Raw genomic sequence first — 22,011 nt, 5'->3', positions numbered from 1 at the left:
GTAACAACTGCGCCAGACACTTGTTGTCTTATTTAGGCGTTGTCGACAGCAGCCCCGTATTCTGACTGTTTATATACCCCAAAAATGTGCATATATGTGTAAATTCCTAAGGGACCAAACTACTAAGGTCATCGGTCCCTAGACTCACACACTACTTAAACTAACTTCAACTATCGTATGCTAAGAACAACACGCACACACACACACACACACACCCGAGCGCGAGGGAGGCATGCCGGCGGGAGGAGTTGCGCAATCCGTGACTTGGCGCCTCAAACAGTGCGTCTCCCCCACGCGGCTTTTACATTCCTTTGTATTTGAATACGCATGCCTCTACTAGCTTCTTTGGCACTTCAGAGTATAATTAATACACATACACTACCACGTTATCTTCACATGTATGGTTTTGACAAGACTACATTTCGTACAGGCCCACCGTCTGTCCTTACCACTAAATCACGTGAAACGTCGCCGACGCTTTGGAAATGCCGAGACAGAAATTTTACATTCTCCAGTAGCCGAAAAACAGAGACGAGGATTTTTACCATCCGCTTTGTGGAAATATTAAGAAAATTGTCCAAGAGAATGGATATTACGCTGAAAGGTAAACCACAACTCATGGACGTTGTGTCTACATACTACATAAATTTTATTTCATTTCCTTGAAAAACAAGAAACAGCAGTAAGAAATTTATTACGAAAAGACGTATATAAAGCGCGTATTCTGTTGTATATTCGATGGAATTAGATGAAACTTGCGTTCGAGAATGAAAGAAAAAGATGAGATTAAGGCAGACGGTTTCTCGTACGCAGGAAAACCATCAAACAAAATGAAAAGAAGGTAAATTTTCACGCACATTACCTAAAAATAGAAAAAAACATAAATTACAGAAAGAAAATTTTGAGCGAGACACTCTGTGATGAAGTATAACACGCTGTCAAACATGGATTATCAACCAAGGAAGAATCGATGTATTAATTACCTGTGTAGTCGTTCACAGAAGCTTTAGCCTGATGTTTCACCGCTGCGCTGACTACAATGCGGTGTCAGTAGCAGCAGTCCCAGTCGTAAGAACTCATTTTTAATTTTAAAAAAAGGTCCAGTTTCGGCTACAAACAAGGTCATATTCAACAAGTCTCATGTGCATTTAAGATGATGTAGCGTGAGGCTGAAGCGGTCTATTAAAATAAAAGCTCGACTACAAATGAAATTAACTGTCAGTAACATATGCGCCAAAAACTCTGGTAGCTCTCTGTAAACACAGACTATCAAATTGTAAAGAGGGAGCTATTACTGAATGATGTATTAAATTTTGAGTATGAATCCTGCTTAAATTGACTTTGTCCTTCCATTTATTTCCCTGATGGGAAACTCGTCATCATACGTGCAGTGAATACGAGACATCTGGGTGGAGCTTCCTGCACGTCAGCCATTACCGTTACTGAGAGAGAGAGAGAGAGAGAGAGAGAGAGAGAGAGAGAGAGGCAGGGGGGGGGGAGGGGGATCGTATTCATCTCATATATTATCCATAGATGTATACGAACAGAATTGAAAATAGCTGCAATATTCTGTTACAAAGGACCAATAACTTTTGCTGAAGGCAGTGCTTTCCAATTATCAAAAAATCAACTGCTGTAAAATTACGCTCAGAAGTCTACCTTGGGAGAAGGTTGAGAATCACGTTTTAAATCAGCAAAAACCAACACAATGATTGCATTATCTTCTAGCCGTATTCCTAGAGTTTTCTTGATATCATTGTTCTAGAAACTTGACGTGAAGGCCTAGATTACATTACTGTCCTTATCCAGTGCCTAGTAGCAATTAAGTGCTCAGTAACAATAGATTCACTGGACTATAAAAACACGTATGATGCTAGTAATCGACACGTCGTCCCTGTACGTAGCGTACAGTCCCCTTGATATAAGCCATACTGACAAGTAATGTCATGAAAAAATATTATCCTCCACACCCCCAAGTATGCGATGCGATAAATTTGACTGGAAGTTTCTTTCCCCTGGATTCGGCCTCATTTTCTAAAAGCACTTCAGAGAGACACAGGAAGAGCATTCGTGCCATGTACGAGTAATTCTATTTTGTCATTTAGATCCTGTAGCAGCATGGATTGCAGAAGATTTGTTTGCGCAAAGCCGCGCGGGATTAGCCGAGCAGTCTGGGGCGCTGCAGTCATGCACTGTGCGGCTGGTCCCAGCGGAGGTTCGAGTCCTCCCTCGGGCATGGGTGTGTGTGTTTGTTCTTAGGATAATTTTGGTTAAGTAGTGTGTAAGCATAGGGATTGATGACCTTAGCAGTTAAGCCCCATAAGATTTCACACACATTTTTGTTTGTTTGCGCAAAAGCACCTCATACTTGTTGCTGGCGTGAAATTTCTTTTATTTCCTCAGTAGAATATAAGAGCGCGTTTGGGACGAAATGTGGTTTCTCTAATCGGGCGTCCTAGGTAGGCGAATAACTGTAAGCCTCACATTCTCGATTTTGATATCAATCACAGAACCACTAACTCACTATAGCACATCTACTGTGCAATGTGCCACTCAGTATTCTAAAGGACTTGGTTCTCACCTTGAAGCGAAGTTCACCGAGAGGGGGCGCTGCAAATGGGATACCAGAGAACTGGTAGTACGACGTTCCGTTGAGTGTGGTGTTAGCCACGCCCCGCAGAGCTCCATACGTTGTCTGCACAGTTGCGTATTGCCCCACCTGCAAAAATATGAACACAGAGTTAGAGACCATACCTCAATATTGCACTGTGGTTAAATATTTTCCTGCAGTACCAGCTGTAAAACGAAATACATGGTCGTCCACAGGCGTGGAACCGGCCTTCTAAAACAGACACAGGTAGCTAAACAGAACAGTGGCCATTTAGTAACTCACCATGTTGTATGCAACTCGTAGATTTTCATATCAAACAGTGAATAACACGATAAAAAATAGTGACGCCTTTTATTTTTGCATAGCTTCATTTATTCTCGAGTCATAACTGATACTTCTTCCTTACAGGTGATGTGAAGCTGATCGTGTTAATCCAAGCCGAACGCACTGAGGTCGTACCGATATCAGGGTTTAGGAGCGCCCGTGTTAAAGTAGATGAGTTAAAACTGATGTGACCAAAACAGAGCAGCCTTTATCCGCAATACGGTCATGGAACTTCTCGCGAAACTGCATGAAACTGGTTCTGTCGCGGTAACCTGAAGGCTGGGTGGTCTAAAACGGCTACACGTGAAACCACGTGAATAGCTGTTCCGGCATCCTTCAGGAACAGTTCAGAGCACAGTGCTCATCGCTTCTCTCAGGGAACTGGGGTCAGTAGTAGCTCAATATCAAAAATTTTGAGCACACATTTATAGGTCGTCGAGGTCTAGAGTCCGCAGTGTTCCTCCGATTTAATTAGATTGCTGTTTTTGACGCCATGTGAAGCTGTGTATGCAGTGAAGATCATAAACCCTGCACACATCTAGCAGTGGATAGTCGCTGCCCGTTCCAGCATTGCCATATATGTTTTGCTAAGTGACCTTCAGCAGCGTGCGAAGTGGATAGTAAAAACCTTACAACGTGCTGGCCAACATGTCGAGTCGTGCACATACTGCAGCCTTTATGAGTTATCACCAGCAGTTGCTTTGTTTGGTACAAAACGCGAAGAAACTCGATATTGAGGAAAGCAATACTCTGTCAAAGACACCATCGTTTTGCTCGAGTAAATCTCTACGTGTTTGATATGGAAAATGAATCGCTTCTTCAGTACGGAAATTATGAGTTGTATCCAAGGTAGTGGTTACCAAAATGGCCGAAACCTTGGTAACATAGCCTAATAGGTTTCCTCCCCATCAGTCTTAAACTAAGTGACTTCATTTATCCATCTTAATTGCTTTTAGGTGAGTGGTTCCACATCCATGAACCACTCTGTACATTTTTGGAATAATGTTTCATCTTTATCGGGAATGGCAAACACCTGTAACTTACGGTGCTGACGCATGAACAAGTAGTGTGAAAATTATTAAATAAGTGAGGCCTTCTGGACATTCTGTAGAGAAATGCGTATTTTGAATTACCAACAGAACAGAGTAACAAAAAACAGACTGGGAAAGAGACTGAGGCTGAATACATAGATATAAATATAGTGAAAATTAACTGAATATAGACGGAACATCTAGCCAACCTACTGGTTGACACACGTATCTATGAGAATAGAAGGAAGTTTATAGCTTGACTTCCCGACGACGGCAAGGTCGTAAGTGATAGAACACAGGCTCGGTGTGAGAAAGAATAGCGAAGGACAATTGGCCATGTCCTTACGAAGAAACCATCCAGCATGTGGCTTAAGTGATTTATATAAATCACGGATTACCTAAACCTAGATGACCGGACAGGGTTTAGAGCTGCCGTCCTCCCGATGCGAGCCCAGTGTCTTACCGCTGTTGCACCTTTCTCGATTCCAAGCGATAGCTAAAGACGACCAACTATTGGCAGGTGATCCAGAAACAACGTAGATGTGCACAGAGCGAGACCTCTACACTTAGTGAGCGAGGCGATCATTCAGCAGTGAATGGCAAAATGTCGACAGTAATGATGGTGAACTATCAATTCCTGTTCATCCGGAAGAAACACCTGCATGAAACCCTGACTCGTAGACAGTGGAGAAACACAAAAACCTGTAACTCTCTGAAATATCGTAAGAAAGACGAAAATTAAAATGGTCAGGAATGATGCAATCTGAAGTGAAAATGCATTGGAACGTATGGATAATACATGTTTTACAGGTAAATCCGACAAGTTAAAGAAAATTCGTGTCCATCTTATACGTGTAATTTATTACAGCTAGTGTAGATAATGCGTTGAACTTGACAGGAATAAGAAAATAAGATTGTATTAAACGAAACAATGAACTATGTACCCATTTGCTTTTGTTCTACAATATTACTTTTATTGATAACCGGTTTGCGGCTTACAAGGCCATCTTCAGACATTTATATGAAGATAGCCTTGTAAGGCGCAAACCGGTTAGCAACAAAAGTAATATTGTAGAACAAAAGCAAACTGGTGCTTTTCATTTATTATTATAATATTGTTCTGCCAAGAACCGACGGAATATTCTGTTAAAATGAACTATGTACCCTTTGCTGGACAACGGCGCAATGTCTGAACTCACCGTGTAGCCAGCCAGGGCGACGACTAGCAGAAATACTGAGGAAACAAGTGACGTCATATCTGTGCCGTGACGAGAACAGAAGATGCCTCGTGACTACTGTACCAACTAGCGCTGTTGTCTTTATATAGCAATGTGTGGTGACGCGTATCAGCTCTCGTGTCGATACACTGATTGAGAAAGAGATAAATTTAAGTTAAAAAAAACTACTCTAGGGTTTATCAGTAAGAAGTGCTCATCTTTTATCTCTACAGATAGTTCTCGTTTTTCCCAGCGTTTACTTTTCTCTGACCCATTGCACTCGAGATAGAATGGAAACTTCGTTCTCGTGAGATAAGGACAAGAAAAAAAAAGCAAAAAATACTCTTCGTGAAGGAATTATCCGAATGGGACGGAAATCGGAGATGTACATGCATAGAAATATTTGATGATTTATTCAAGGGAAAGAGCTTCACAAACTGAGAAGGTCACTAATGTGTCGGTGCATCTCTGGCGCATATGCAAGTAGCTATTCGGCTTGGCATTGGGGGATGTCCGTCTAAGGGATATCGATCCTAACATTGTTCGACTGGCGCCTTAGGTCGTCAAAATACCGAGCTGGTTGAAGGTCCCCACCATTAATCCTCCAAAATTCTCACCTGAGGACAGCTCGGGCGACCTTGGTGGCCGAGGTAGGGCTTCGCAAACACGAGGACATGCAGTAGAAACTCACACCTTTTGCGGCCGCACATTATCTTGCTGCATGAATAGCAACAAGACGGGTTGTAGAATATCGTTGACTTACCGCTGTGCTGTAAAGGTGACACGGATGACAACCAAAGGGGTCCTGCTATGTAAAAAATGGCGTCCCAGACCACCACTCCCAGTTGTCAGGCCATATGACGTCTCCAAACACGTCTTCATCGGTCATCGGGACTCTGTTCGACGCGGGCTTCGTCAATGAAGACAATTATACTCCAGTCAGCGAGATTCCAGGCCGAAGACCGCTGGCCATCGAGGGTCAATTCGAACCGGGACTCATCACTGAAGACAGTTATACTCCAACCAGTGAGTGTCCCGGTCCAAGGTATGTCTCCTCACTGTCGCCTGAAATACAACTGGATAGTAGGGAGTGGTGGTCCGGACTGTCACTTGTTTTTATAACGGGACCTCTTTGAATAAATTTCCTTTACTTCACCTCTATGGTCACAAACTTTTCGTCATCAGACCACCGGTTTCGGTCTCTAATGACAATCTTCAGATCTGTTTTATAGAAACGTGTCCTAATATACTGGAGCCACAGTGGCAGTGTATTAGGACATATTTTTATTGAAACACATCTGAAGATGGTCATCATAGGCCGAAACCGGTAGTCTGTTGTCAAAAACATTGTGGCCATAGACGTGAAGCAAAGGAAATTTATTATATACTCGGGTCACTGTTTAATCCACGACCAGGTCGCAGCTTGTGAGGACCTCTTTGGTCGGCATGCGCAGCATCATTACGCACTGCGGAACGTCAACGATTTGTCCCGTTTTGTTTCCCTCCATGGCGAGCCATCCTCGGCTTACATTTCAGCAAGGTAATGCCCGGTCACACATGGCGAGAGTTTCTTCTCCTTGTCTTTGTGCTTGCCAAACCCTACCGTGGACTTGCTGCTACCTTGACTTGCTCAATCTGTGGAGCTCTTTCTCTTGAATCAATCATCCATTTTTTTCTTTTGAAATTGTAATCATTTGTTCATCTGTGCATGTACATCGAATCTACCGAATTCTGTCACATTCGGTTAATTATTTTGTGGTGCAGCGTTTTCTTTGTCTTACAATGCCTTTACGATACCCCAAAACTGTATAAAGAACAGAAAACAGATGCTAGCAACGTAGTCTCCAATTACTGTAATTTAGATGATGTGTGGAACCCAAACATCAATATTTAGCAGTTCTTCACAATAAGCGTTTGATCCCACACTAAAATCTCCTCCAACAGTTGAAACGCTTTCTTTTGATGTAGAGTATGAACGACTGATATGCGTTTAGCGTTTCTTATCCATATGGACCCAATTTTTATTCACGTCAGCCTGTCCGAAAAGCCTGATATCGTATTTTCGATAGAGCAGACATTATGCGTAGAAATTATATCTGGTGAATGCGTAAGATTCAATTTTGTTTCACTGTAAACTATTAGTAGCCTGCCGGGAACGTTAGCGGGTACAGAATGAAAACGTAAGGCAGTAGCTAGCATTTCAGTTGATCATTAGTATCATGCTTCAATACAGCCAATTAGGAAGTGAGTGATGGTCAGAAAATAGGAACGATATTCACTCTTTTAGCATGTAATCTTTCGAAATCGGAGACTGATTTGATTTATTGAAGGACACTAAGTTTTCATTGCTAAAGAACGAAAGCATAGATAGATGTGAGATGTCATGATGATCAGTTTGACATATCAAAATACGATTTCTTTTTTTTAATTTTATGGTGACAACCAGGGAATGAAAGCGAGGAGAGGATATACGACGCACAGTTTAACTTAAGGAAATTTGATGACACCGAAGAAGCAATTGTGCAGCTACGTAAAGCAATACAGAGAAGAGTGATAGTACCTACGTTAGAATACTTATATAATAGTTCCAGACGCATAAAACGCTTTACACAAGGTAAACTGATTTTAGTAACCTTAAGATGAATGCGATGAAACGGAGAAACAAACGAGAAATTTTCAGAGTTCTGAAATTTATGAGTAAAATATAACATTGCCAAAAATGTTACAAGGCAAGTACAAAATTGACAGCAACAAATCTGTTTACAATTCAAGTCGAAAGATAGTGAAAGTAAGGTTTCAAGTGGTACAAAGTACTTTATGTGCAATATTCCACATCACTAAGACGACTTCTACGAAAATATAACTGTTGCAATTGTTTTTTGTAAGTTTCTGTAGCTTTCAAGATTTTCGTCTGGTCGATACGCGAAGAGAGGCAAGTAATCGTAGCACATCCTTCTATGCCCCCATATCTGTGCAAAGCTTCATAGTATTTTCACTATAGTTTCAATGTGGCTAACAATACAGCTTACTTTCCGAATTGGCCATGTATCAGCGAATCACTAGCATTAGCGAAACATAACGACTCTCTGTAAGAGTCTGCGAACGAGTTGGAACTACGCCAGAACATTGACTCGCACTTGCACTTTCGACAGTGATACAATTAATTTGGCACTGTTTCAGTGCATTAATGAGTGATTCGTCGATTGGCGGCGTCATAGTTGTACCGCAAATGCCGAGTTAAATCTGCACACATAACAACAAATACACGTTCGTGTACAGAAGGCTTTCAGATGTTTAACCTAAATTAAAAGCAGTTACATTCTCGTTCCCATTCTCCACCGCGATTCTAACCAGTGTACCATCTAAAACTCCACAGCTGATTTTCCCCGACTCAAGAAATTCCTCGCAAGTTGTGTGTCGCGCTAGTGTCGCGACAAGTGGACGGAACTATTCACGAAATTCAGAAGTGGAGTTCAGTATAAAGGCATGAATACTTGTAGGACATTTAACATTGTTGTTTGGAATACTTGTGCAGAGTGTATATGCTGTGGTATGAGATGCAGCATACTGATAAATTCAGTCAGATGGTATCGCACGCAATTGATGTCAGTAGTACAGTATATTACAGAACATCAACAATTCAGTTGGTAGAGAGTGGAACTCAGAATAAAGGCAGTCCCTTCTGTGTGGTGTTAATGTTCTCTTATTTGCCTTTACTGCAAATAGGAAACAGGTGCAGTTAGTGATTGTGCTTAATGTGTAAAAAAAACGCACTTGTGATACTGCCACGTGGAAAACAGTTACCATGTGATGAAAAAGCAAAAGTCTGTGAGTACAAGGAAATGGGACTGCCTAATCGTCAAATCACCAAGAAGTTGAACCGTTCAAGTACAGTGATTAATAATTTCGTCAGACTGGGCGCACAATATTGACATAATCGAAAAAATGGACGACGTAGAAAATTATTTGAGGCATCGAAACGGTTTCCTTTGCACAGAGTAAAGAGTACAAACTGCTATTCTTCTCATCTTGATGCTTATTTGCAGCTGTCAGTAACTGACAGATGTATACGATGATTATTTTGCAAATAACAGACATCTTCCCTTCCTGAAACGACTGCAGGAACTTTCTATAACACCCAGACATCAAGCGGCCAGATTGGAGTGTGCTGGAAAACATAAATGTCATAGACTTCAGACTGGGAAAAAACTGTTTTTCAGTGATGGGAAGAAGTTTAATTTAGATGCTCCGCATGGATTTCATTATGATAGACATGATACGAGAACAGAGCAGCAGGTAAGAATGAGCAGAAATTTTGGTGGCGGAAGTCTTATGATTTGGACAGTCTTCTGCAGTAAAGTTGAATCACGCTTTGTTTGGGCGAATGAACTAAAATATGTAAACAGAGATGTTAGAGACAGAATGAATTAGAATGGATGAGGACTTATGGGGCGAAAGTCTAGTGTTTCAACATGATAATGCATCTGGACAGGTTTTGGCTACAACAAAGAAGTGGTCCGAAGATGAAGCTAGGTTTCTTGCCCTGGCCTGCTCGTACTACTGATTTGAACTGCGTGGAAAATCTTTGAGGAATGCTTTCAAGGCGTGTTTATCGTAATCGAAGGCAATTTGAGTCCGAATGTGAGCTGAAATAGCAATATGATTGTGGACAATTTCACTGCAAGAACTAGAAACTCTAACAATACTAATGCCGAAGAGAATTTTTGAGGTAATGAGGAAGAATGGAGGTTGGTTCAAAATGGTTCAAATGGCTCTGAGCACTATGGGACTTAACTTCTGAGGTCATCAGTCCCCTAGAAATTAGAACTACTTAAACCTAACTAACCTAAGGACATCACACACACCCATGTCCGAGGCAGGATTCGAACGGAGGTTGGCCAAAGATCTAACATCGCAATAACACACCAGGAAAGTCAACGCCCTTGTACCAGTTTCCAATTAGGAAATGCAAATGCCTTATTCTGTTAGTCGTGTTATGAAAAACACTATGTGATTCCGTCATGAGTCGTGATGACTGGGTGTTGTGTGATGTCCTTAGGTTGGTTTGGTTTAAGTAGTTCTAAGTTCTAGGGGACTGATGACCATAGATGTTAAGTCCCATAGTGCTCAGAGCCATTTGAACCATTTGATTCCGTCATGACTGTTGATGTCTTTCATAATGAAGTCGATACATGTATGCTCCCTGCCGCCGTACCGAGCGAGGTGGCGCAGTGGTTAGCTCACTGGACTCGCATTCGGGAGGACGACGGTTCAATCCCGTCTCCGGCCATCCTGATTTAGGTTTTCCGTGATTTCCCTAAATCGCTTCAGGCAAATGCCGGGATGGTTCCTTTGAAAGGGCACGGCCGATTTCCTTCCCCATCCTTCCCTCACCCGAGCTTGCGCTCCGTCTCTAATGACCTCGTTGTCGACGGGACGTTAAACACTAATCTCTTCCTCCTCCTCCTCCTGCCGCCGTTGGATAAGCAGCTGCCAGCAGCAAGTCGTATACTCTTAGCTCACTTATTTGTTACATCGTTTAATTCTTAATTTCTTTGCGTGTTTTTGGGTACTTGCATTGTTTAATTCATAAATTTCGGGCGTATTACAGTACTTGAGAGTTGTAACATCGCGTAGTAGTACCTGAATAGTGTAAAATCGCGTAGTCTCCTTCTGCCGCCGAGCAGTGTGTCAGCAGTGCGCAAGTAGCAGCATTACTTCATTTACTAGGCAATCTTGTATTTTAATAACCATTTAAATTTTGTGTCGAATTGTTTGTGCTCTCTGTAGATTAGCACAGACGTTATTTGCAAAACAGCTTTTAGCATGGATAGGGACTGCAACTGCTGTGATCGGATGCGGGCTGAGTTGGCATCACTTCACTCCCAGCTTCAGGCAGTGTTGGCTTCGGTCATCGCTGTGGGGGTCCGGATGGGGGTTTGTCGGGGGCCGGCCAGCTCGTCCCACGCATCCCCCGATCGGACTACGGCTGTGGCTGCCCGGGATACTGCTCACATTGAGGCTGACCCCTCACCTGAGGTAGAGTGGGAGGTCGTTTCGAGGTTTGGCAGGGGGCGAAAGACATTCCAGAGGGCTGAACAGAAGGCCTCTCAAGTTTGTCTGACGAACCAGTTTCAGGCTCTGTCTCTGGCTGATACTGATCTTCAGTCGCACATGGCTGCTTGTCCCATTCCAGAGGTTGCCCCTCAGTCTGCAAGATCCAGGCAGTTGCAAAGGGTGGGCTTGCTGGTAGTTGGGAGCTCCAACGTCAGGCGCGTAATGGGGCCCCGTAGGGATGTGACAGCAAGAGAGGGGAAGAAAACCAATGTGTACTCAGTGTGCATACTGGGAGGAGTCATTCCAGATGTGGAAAAGGGTCCTTCCGGATGCTATGAAGAGTACAGGGTGCACCCATCTGCAGGTGGTCGCTCATGTCGGCACCAGTGATGTGTGTCGCTATGGATCGGAGGAAATCCTCTCTGGCTTCCGGCGGCTGTCTGATTTGGTGGAGACTGCCAGTCTCGCTAGTGGGATGAAAGTACCTCACCATCTGCAGCATCGTCGACAGGACTGACTGCGGACCTTTGGTACAGAGCCGAGTGGAGGGTCTGAATCAGAGGCTGAGACGGTTCTGCGACCATGTGGGCTGCACATTCCTCCACTTGCGCCCATAAGGTGGTGGGGTTTTGGGTTCCGCTGGATAGGTCAGGAGTCCACTACACGCAACAAGCGGCTACACGGGTATCAGGGGTTGTGTGGCGTGGACTGGGCGGTTTTTTAGGTTAGATGGCCTCGGGCAAGTACAGAAAGGGCAACAGCCTCAAAAAGTGCCGGGCAAAGTCAGGATATGCGGGGACCAAGCAGCAATCGGTATTGTAATTGTAAACTGTCGAAGCTGCATTGGTGAAGTACCGGAACTTCAAGCGCTGTTAGAAAGCACCGAAGCTGAAATCGTTATAGGTATGGAAAGCTGGCTGAAGCCAGAGATAAATTTTGCCGAAATTTTTAAAAAGGCACAGACGGTGTTTAGAAAGGATAGATTGCATGCAACAGGTGGTGGCGTGTTTGTCGCTGTTAGTAGTAGTTTTCCCTGTAGTGATGTAGAAGTGGATAGTTCCTGTCAATTATTATGGGTGGAGGTTACACTCAACAACCGAGCTAGGTTAATAATTGGCTCCTTTTACAGACCTCCCGACTCAGCAGCATTAGTAGCAGAACAACTGAGAGAAAATCTGGAATACATTTCACATAAATTTTCTCAGCATGTTATAGTCTTAGGTGGAGATTTCAATTTACCAGATATAGACTGGGACACTCGGATGTTTAGGACGGGTGGTAGGGACAGAGCATCGAGTGACATTATACTGAGTGCACTATCCGAAAATTACCTCGAGCAATTAAACAGAGAACCGACTCGTGGAGACAACATCTTAGACCTACTGATAACAAACAGACCCGAACTTTTCGACTCTGTAAGCGAAGAACAGGGAATCAGTGATCATAAGGCCGTAGCAGCATCCCTGAATATGGAAGTAAATAGGAATAGAAAAAAAGGGAGGAAGGTTTATCTGTTTAGCAAGAGTAATAGAAGGCAGATTTCAGACTACCTAACAGATCAAAACGAAAATTTCTGTTCCGACACTGACGATGTTGAGTGTTTATGGAAAAAGTTCAGGGCAACCGTAAAACGCGTTTTAGACAGGTACGTGCCGAGTAAAACTGTGAGGGACGGGGAAAACCCACCGTGGTTCAACAAAAAAGTTAGGAAACTACTTCGGAAGCAAAGAGATCTTCACTGCAAATTTAAACGCAGCCAAAACCTCTCAGACAAACAGAAGCTAAACGATGTCAAAGTTAGCGTAAGGAGGGCTATGCGTGAAGCGTTTAGTGAATTCGAAAGTAAAATTCTATGTACCGACTTGACAGAAAATCCTAGGAGGTTCTGGTCTTACGTTAAATCAGTAAGTGGCTCGAAACAGCATATCCAGACACTCCGGGATGATGATGTCATTGAAACAGAGGATGACACGTTTAAAGCTGAAATACTAAACACCTTTTCCCAAAGCTATTTCACAGAGGAAGACCGCACTGCAGTTCCTTCTCTAAATCCTCGCACAAACGAAAAAATGACTGACATCGAAAGAAGTGTCCAAGGAATAGAAAAGCAACTGGAATCGCTCAACAGAGGAAAGTCCACTGGACCTGACGGGATACCAATTCCATTCCAGACAGAATGCGCGAAAGAAATTGCCCCCCTTCTAACAGCCGTGTACCGCAAATCTCTAGAGCAACTGAAGGTTCCAAATGATTGGAAAAGAGCACAGGTAGTCCCTGGTTCAACAAAAAAGTTAGGAAACTACTTCGGAAGCAAAGAGATCTTCACTGCAAATTTAAACGCAGCCAAAACCTCTCAGACAAACAGAAGCTAAACGATGTCAAAGTTAGCGTAAGGAGGGCTATGCGTGAAGCGTTTAGTGAATTCGAAAGTAAAATTCTATGTACCGACTCGACAGAAAATCCTAGGAGATGCACAAAACTGTAGACCTATATCTCTGACGCCAATTAGTTGTAGAATTTTAGAATATGTTTTTTTCTCGCGTATCGTGTCGTTTCTGGAAACCCAGAGTCTACTCTGTAGGAATCAACATGGATTCCGGAAACAGCGATCGTGTGAGACCCAACTCGCTTTACTTGTTCATGAGACCCAGAAAATATTAGATACAGGCTCCCAGGTAGATGCCATTTTCCTTGACTTCCGGAAGGCGCTGGATACAGTTCCGCACTATCGTCTGATAAACAAAGTAAGAGCCTACGAAATATCAGACCAGCGGCGTGGCTGGATTGAAGAGGTTTTAGCAAGCAGAACACAGCATGTTGTTCTCAATGGAGAGACGTCTACAGACGTTAAAGTAACCTCTGGCGTGCCACAGGGGAGTGTTATTGGACCATTGCTTTCCACAATATATATAAATGACCTAGTAGATAGTGTCAGAAGTTCCATGCGGCTTTTCGCGGATAATGCTGCAGTATACAGAGAAGTTGCAGCATTAGAAAATTGCAGCGAAATGCAGGAAGATCTACAGCGGATAGACACTTGGTGCAGGGAGTGGCAACTGACCCGTAACATAGACAAATGTAACGTATTGCGAATACATAGAAAGAAGGATCCTTTATTGTATGATTACATGATAGCGGAACAAATACTGGTAGCACTTACTTCTGTAAAATATTTGGGAGTATGCGTGCGGAACGATTTGAAGTGGAATGATCATGTAAAATTAATTGTTGGTAAGGCGGGTACCAGGTTGAGATTCATTAGGAGAGTCGTTAGAAAATGTAGTCCACTAACAAAGGAGATGGCTTACAAAACACTCGTTCGACCTATACTTGAGTATTGCTCATCAGTGTGGGATCCGTACCAGGTCGGGTTGACGGAGGAGATAGAGAAGATCCAAAGAAGAGTGGCGCGTTTCGTCACAGGGTTATTTGGTAAGCGTGATAGCGTTACGGCAATGTTTAGGAAACTCAAGTGGCAGACTCTGTAAGAGAGGCGCTCTGCGTCGCGGTGTAGCTTGCTGTTCAGGATTCGAGGGGGTGCATTTCCGGATGTCGTATCGAATATATTGCTTCCTCCTACTTATACCTCCCGAGGAAATGACGAATGTAAAATTAGAGAGATTCGAGCGCGCACGGAGGCTTTCCGGCAGTCGTTCTTCCCGCGAACCATACGCGACTGGAACAGGAAAGGGAGGTAATGACAGTGGCACATAAAGTGCCCTCCGCCACACCCCGTTGCTTGGCTTTCGGAGTATAAATGTAGATGTAGATGTATATTACATTCATAGAAACCCTACTTTTATACTTTTCTCCACCAGTGTAGTAGATGCGAACATCACCACTGCCGAACTGGGAACAGACGTAGACGGTGACTGGGAGTCGACTGGATCCACTGGTACAGGGAGCATCTCTTGGAAGCAAGCGCTGTGTCCGTAGTGGGTGGTGCCTGCATCGCGTCGTCGACACTGAACACGGTTTTCGGAGGGCTGGAACGATGGTCAAGGCTGGCTGTACTTGGAGGTGGACCAAGGGGAGGAGTCAGTTCCTGGAGTGACTCGGAAAGAGTCAGTTCCCGGAGTGAATCGCAAGGGGTGAGTTCGTGGAATGACACAGAAGAAGACAGTTCCGGATGGGGCCAAGGGCCTTGGCGAACTAGTGTGCGGAATGGTGCCAACTGCCAGTGCAGCCGGGGCTGTCACGTGGTGGAATGGTTGCTGTTTTTTCCAGACGGACGAAGAGATGAAGGAACGGCTTCAACAGATAACAAGAAGAAAATTGGAGTACTTTTACTGCTAATGGTGATGTACTGGTGGGCTTGTGTTCGAGGCAGTGCACAGTGTTACGTAGCCAAGGTCCTGACTGCCTACCGACTCAAATCCGGCGGAGATGAGACTGATGGCAACGACAGCGTAACAGAGAGCATTGATCCTGCACAGACAGATTTTATGGCAGCAGCATCCAATGGACTCATCTAACGTTGAAATGTGTGTACTGAGCGCTGTGACGTGAAGTCTGTCGCACCCTATTTTTACTGACTGGTAAAATACGTGGTATAGTTATTATTGGCATATTGTGTCACATTAAACAAAAACAACAGTACCGATGCTCGTAGGTACTTCACTGTGAAAATCAATTAGGTTTCATACTCTATCTTCCATATTAAAATTCTCTTTAACGGTGTACAGGGAAATATTCCGGCTCATCGACAAGCGCCGGAACGAAGACGAAGAACGCAAGACCAGAGAAGGCGGTGAGACGACACCAGCCAGTAGCCCCCTGACAAGGACAGGACCACGACAGGAGCGCCTTCTAGCCGAAGAGAACATAAGCTCCGCTCCTGCCAGCCTCGCCCGGACAATATTCGCACAGTAGTAGCACAGTACTAGGAGAGCACTACGACAGCAGTGACGTGTGATCCACACCAATTGCTTGCACGGACCTTGTTTGTTTGCATAGACTTTGATTGATTGCATGTGGCCCATCGACTGCGACACCGTTGTAAATTCAACGTTAAGCACTGCCAATTCCTTATTTGTAATAAAAACTATTAGTGTTATTTGCCTGTTGTATAGCATTCCGCGAATGCAGCGTCCTTTAGGCACCCTATAAACGTCGAAAGGGCAGAACCCCACAGGGAATGTGGGTTGAGGTGGTCAGGGACGGTAATATGGAGGGTAAAGTGGCCATTGCACGGAACAATGCCTCTGGCTGCCGAGAAGTAGTGAAACTATTTCTGAACTACACCGTTATTATTTTTATTGAGTTTGGCAGAGGAAGCTTGTTCCATAACTTTTTGTAAGGTAGTTTTCTAGTTTTCTGTCGTATGATAAGTAAGACAGTCCTATTTTTCTTGTTACGTCACTTAAACCTAGAATAATAATTTTTGCAATATCGATGTTTAAACAACATATTTTGACTTAAGAATATACACTCCTGGAAATGGAAAAAAGAACACATTGACACCGGTGTGTCAGACCCACCATACTTGCTCCGGACACTGCGAGAGGCTGTACAAGCAATGATCACACGCACGGCACAGCGGACCCACCAGGAACCGCGGTGTTGGCCGTCGAATGGCGCTAGCTGCGCAGCATTTGTGCACCGCCGCCGTCAGTGTCAGCCAGTTTGCCGTGGCATACGGAGCTCCATCGCAGTCTTTAACACTGGTAGCATGCCGCGACAGCGTGGACGTGAACCGTATGTGCATTTGACGGACTTTGAGCGAGGGCGTATAGTGGGCATGCGGGAGGCCGGGTGGACGTACCGCCGAATTGCTCAACACGTGGGGCTTGAGGTCTCCACAGTACATCGATGTTGTCGCCAGTGGTCGGCGGAAGGTGCACGTGCCCGTCGACCTGGGACCGGACCGCAGCGACGCACGGATGCACGCCAAGACCGTAGGATCCTACGCAGTGCCGTAGGGGACCGCACCGCCACTTCCCAGCAAATTAGGGACACTGTTGCTCCTGGGGTACCGGCGAGGACCATTCGCAACCGTCTCCATGAAGCTGGGCTACGGTCCCGCACACCCTTAGGCCGTCTTCCGCTCACGCCCCAACATCGTGCAGCCCGCCTCCAGTGGTGTCGCGACAGGCGTGAATGGAGGGACGAATGGAGACGTGTCGTCTTCAGCGATGAGAGTCGCTTCTGCCTTGGTGCCAATGATGGTCGTATGCGTGTTTGGCGCCGTGCAGGTGAGCGCCACAATCAGGACTGCATACGACCGAGGCACACAGGGCCAACACCCAGCATCATGGTGTGGGGAGCGATCTCCTACACTGGCCGTACACCACTGGTGATCGTCGAGGGGACACCGAATAGTGCACGGTACATCCAAAACGTCATCGAACCCATCGTTCTACCATTCCCAGATCGGCAAGGGAACTTGCTGTTCCAACAGGACAATGCACGTCCGCATGTATCCCGTGCCACCCAACGTGCTCTAGAAGGTGTAAGTCAACTACCCTGGCCAGCAAGATCTCCGGATCTGTCCCCCATTGAGCATGTTTGGGACTGTATGAAGCGTCGTCTCACGCGGTCTGCACGTCCAGCACGAACGCTGGTCCAACTGAGGCGCCAGGTGGAAATGGCATGGCAAGCCGTTCCACAGGACTACATCCAGCATCTCTAAGATCGTCTCCATGGGAGAATAGCAGCCTGCATTGCTGCGAAAGGTGGATATACACTGTACTAGTGCCGACATTGTGCATGCTCTGTTGCCTGTGTCTATGTGCCTGTGGTTCTGTCAGTGTGATCATGTGATGTATCTGACCCCAGGAATGTGTCAGTAAAGTTTCCCCTTCCTGGGACAATTAATTCACGGTGTTCTTATTTCAATTCCCAGGAGTGTAGATTCTTGTTGCTTTTGTCAGTTTGGGATTTACATCTGTGAACCACTAGTGCTGAGATGGCGTCTGAAAGGGGAAAGTGACCTCATTATTCTTCTGGAAAATTGGCTAAGCGGGCCACTGTTGGCCACTTCTCCCGACAGTTCATTTTTAAACCGTTTTTCCCAGTAAGAGCTAGACACTTGTACGTACTAAACATAGTGCTACAGATAGACATCTAAATCCTTTTACGTACAAAGGCAGCATCCGTCATTCAATACCTCTGTGACGATTTTGAGTTAACTGATCAATTTTATTTAAAAAATCTATGTTCTGTTATATTTGGCCTCATACTACAGTCAGGTTGAATACAATCTGCTACTGCTGCTCGATATTCTTTCAAAGCCGACCAATGTGGCTGAGCGGTTCTAGGCACTTCAGTCCGGAACCGCGCTACCGCTACGGTCGCAGGTTCGAATCCTGCCTCCTGCATGGATGTGTGTGATGTCCTTAGGTTAGCTAGGTTTAAGTAGTTCTAAGTGATAGGGGACCGATGACCTCAGATGTTAAATCTCATAGTGCTCAGAGCCATTTGAACCATTTGAATTCTTTCAGATGCTAGGGCACGACGATGTCTAGAAAATATATCGAGAAATTAGAGCAAAAAACGTGAGAACCTGTTGCAGTGTTAAGTGCTTTTGAGGTACTGAAAAATCATGAGATGTCTTCTTGTACAGGAGCAAAATAATGTCATTTTCCACATTGTACGCTGATTAGAAGAGTTCTAAGAGAAATTAGAGATGCAGTAGGTGGTAAAAATATAATGCGAAGCTTCTGCAGTATGTTCAAAAAAATAAGGAATCCTTCATTTAAAATGAAGAAGCGATTTCATGGATTTACAGTGAATTATCTACGGAGAGTTGGCAGAATTGAAAAAACAGCGCATTGTTTTAACAAACAGTAGGACATGGCAGACAAAACACGACCTTAGTACTGATTTCCATAAGCTTAGCTCAATGGCTAGAGAGCAAGCTTACATATAGGTCAGCGTACCCAGGTTTCTTGATACTCTTCAAGCAGTGCAAGAAAAAAATATGATGTGACTTCTGAAATTTTCCCGGCGTATTTCTTCTTCTAATAATTTCCGGGTATGCAGCCGGATCCCGTGGACATTCTGCCACGATATTTCGGCCCAGAGACGTCCGGCCATCATCAGGTGAGTACACAACTACTGAAGAGCCCAGGGGCAGTCGCGGTATTTATGCCGAATCTCGCGCATGTGCGCGAGATTCGGCATAAATACCGCGACTGCCCCTGGGCTCTTCAGTAGTTGTGTACTCACCTGATGATGGCCGGACGTCTCTGGGCCGAAATATCGTGGCAGAATGTCCACGGGATCCGGCTGCATACCCGGAAATTATTAGAAGAAAAAATATGATTCTTCTCATCATACTTGTAATGTGGACGAAACTGCTGACAATTCGCTACAATAGCAGCAAAGTGTTTGCGCTTAAACGAAGGCGTCAAGTTGTTGGCGTTGCTTCAGCCCAGACGGTTACGGTCCATTTTTGGAGCACGGATGTCGGCATTGCACGGACGGGTAAGCCGGCCGGCTAAATCCGATAGCGATATTTTAGTTCTCAATAATCGGTATTTTTCGATGTTTGTTTGGTCTCAATTTTAACAGCTGTTATTAATTTTTTACTAATAAGCGAGTAAAAAAGCGAAATATCGATTAGCCATAGCAGTAGCACAAAAATTTTTGTTTTTGACTAAACCTCTTCTAAGGAAAGAATAATTTTTTTTCGTAATATCTGCATTGTTTTGAAATATTGATTTATTACCGAAAATGGGAAAGGAGATCAGTGCTATTTTGACAACAATGCCGACAGAAACGAGCATCAAACACGTGGCATAAAACCTGGTACGGTATTGCTGAGACAATAATGTCCCGGATGATATGTGTCGTGCCTTCAGGTGCGCGCGTACGTGCAGTGAGCAAGACGCGCCCCCACATGATCTACGTGGTACTTTCCTGCCGTTGCCACCGGACATCCGTTGTATTGCAGAATGGCACCAATCTTAGTCTGAAAATATTTTGACGATGTGACGTAGCAGTGAAGTACAGTTATCTATTTGCTTTAAAATATTAAAACTTCGTCTGTCATTTCCATCAAATAACAAAATAGAGACGAAATTATGGTAACACCTATAAATTAAAAGCTTTACAATTCATTCGTAGTATACAATGAGAGTAGAAAGCAACTATTTGCTGGCTTGCCTTCATCTTCTTGTAGCCCTTGAAAACGGACTAATTAACAGGAAAAGCAGAGTTCCTCCACCTCATTTTACACCCTATACCACTGACCATTGGTAAGGCCGAAATAGTGGTATCGTCGATTACATGGTGTTTGAGAAGGGTTTGAAAGAATTAGTCAGTAGGAGAATACTGATGATATTATGTAGTAGTCAGTCACTTATCACTTTTCGAGAAAGGCAGCGGATGGTGAATGGACTAAGTTTTCTTTTATTTGCCTGAATAATATTTTGATTCTGGGCAGCGTGAAACTGAGAGAAGCAAAATGTTCCATTTTTCGATCGATTTCTAACGTTTACTACAGGAAAGAATGGGGATAAAAAAAACGAAAATCAGCTACTTCAGGAATAGTTTCTTTTGAGCAGATTTTAACAGTCAAGTTACACTGGCTTGGAAAAAGAAACGATACAACTGACAACCGGTTATTTCAGCGATAGAGACCATCCCTTCACATTGACCACTTGCCCCGTTAGGTTGAGAAAAGTGGTCTCTATGTAAGGCGTTAGAAAGTGCATATAGGTCCTTTTCATTACATATTTTTTCACTTGTCAATATTCAGTGTAATATCTTATAATATGTAGATTTAAACTAAGGAAACGGGAAGATTCCATCAATAATCGTGTGTTAGTGAAAATTCAACTTCCCTTGGAGTCGTCAGTTTACCGCATCTTCGCCTACCCCTGAAGTCAGTGGTATTGGAGTAGTTTCGAAAACTCTCAAAGTATCAGGACACCTGGCTGAAAATGACTTACAATTTCGTGGAGCCCTCCATCGATAACGCTGGAATTCGGCATGGTGTTGGCCCACGCTTAGCCTTGATGACAGCCTCCACTCTCGCAGGCATACATTCCATCAGGTGCTGGAAAGTTTCGCGGGGAATGGCAACCCATTCTTCACGGAGTGCTCCACTGAGCAGAGGTATAGACGTCGGTCGGTGAGGCCTGGCACGAAGTCGGCGTTCCAAAACATCCCAAAGCTGTTCTATAGGATTCAGGTCAGGACTATGTGCAGGTCAGTCCATTCCAGGGATGTTATTGTCGTGTAACTACTCCACCAAAGGCCGTGCATTATGAACAGGTGCTCGATCGTGTTGAAAGATGCAATCGCCATCCCCGAATAGCTCTTCAACAGTGGGAAGCAAGAAACATCAATGTTGGCCTGTGCTGTGAGAGTGCCACGCAAAACAACAAGGGGTGCAAGCCCCCTCCGTGAAAAGCACGACCACACCATAACACCACCGCCACCGCATTTTACTCTTGGCACTACACACGCTGGCAGATGACGTTCACTGGGAATTCATCATACCAACACCCTACCACTGGATCGCCACATTGTATAACGTGATTCGTCACTCCACGCAACGTTTTTCCACGTTTCAATCGACCAATGTTTATGCTCCTTACACCAAGCGAGGCGTCGGTGAGCATTTACCGGCGTGATGGGTGGCTTATGAGCAGCCGCTCGACCATGAAATCCAAGTTTTCTCACATCTCGCCTAACTGTCATAGTACTAGCAGTGGGTCCTGATACAGTATGGAATTCCTGTGTGATGGTCTGGATAGATGTCTGCCTATTACACATTACGACCCTCTTCAACCGTCGGCGGTCTCTGTCAGTCAACAGACGA

General features: G+C 44.4%; 1 protein-coding gene across 1 annotated transcript in view; it reads right to left on the bottom strand.

The window, feature by feature from the left end:
* LOC124619816 (acylcarnitine hydrolase-like) overlaps positions 1-5,241 on the bottom strand; it is a 53,363-nt gene extending 48,122 nt beyond the window's left edge. Inside the window, exons 1-2 of the mRNA XM_047146412.1 lie at positions 5,166-5,241; positions 2,582-2,719 (exon numbers count right to left, since the gene is read on the bottom strand). Of these exons, the coding sequence (XP_047002368.1) occupies positions 2,582-2,719; positions 5,166-5,222 (195 nt within the window). The 5' untranslated portion in view covers positions 5,223-5,241. The remainder of the gene's footprint in view (positions 1-2,581; positions 2,720-5,165) is intronic.
* Between the last annotated feature and the right edge of the window lie 16,770 nt (positions 5,242-22,011).

Source organism: Schistocerca americana, chromosome 6 (genome assembly GCF_021461395.2).
Source record: "Schistocerca americana isolate TAMUIC-IGC-003095 chromosome 6, iqSchAmer2.1, whole genome shotgun sequence".
NCBI lineage: Eukaryota > Metazoa > Arthropoda > Insecta > Orthoptera > Acrididae > Schistocerca > Schistocerca americana.
The sequence above is the reverse complement of the archived record's forward strand: the minus strand, read 5'-3'. Positions and strand labels throughout refer to the sequence as shown.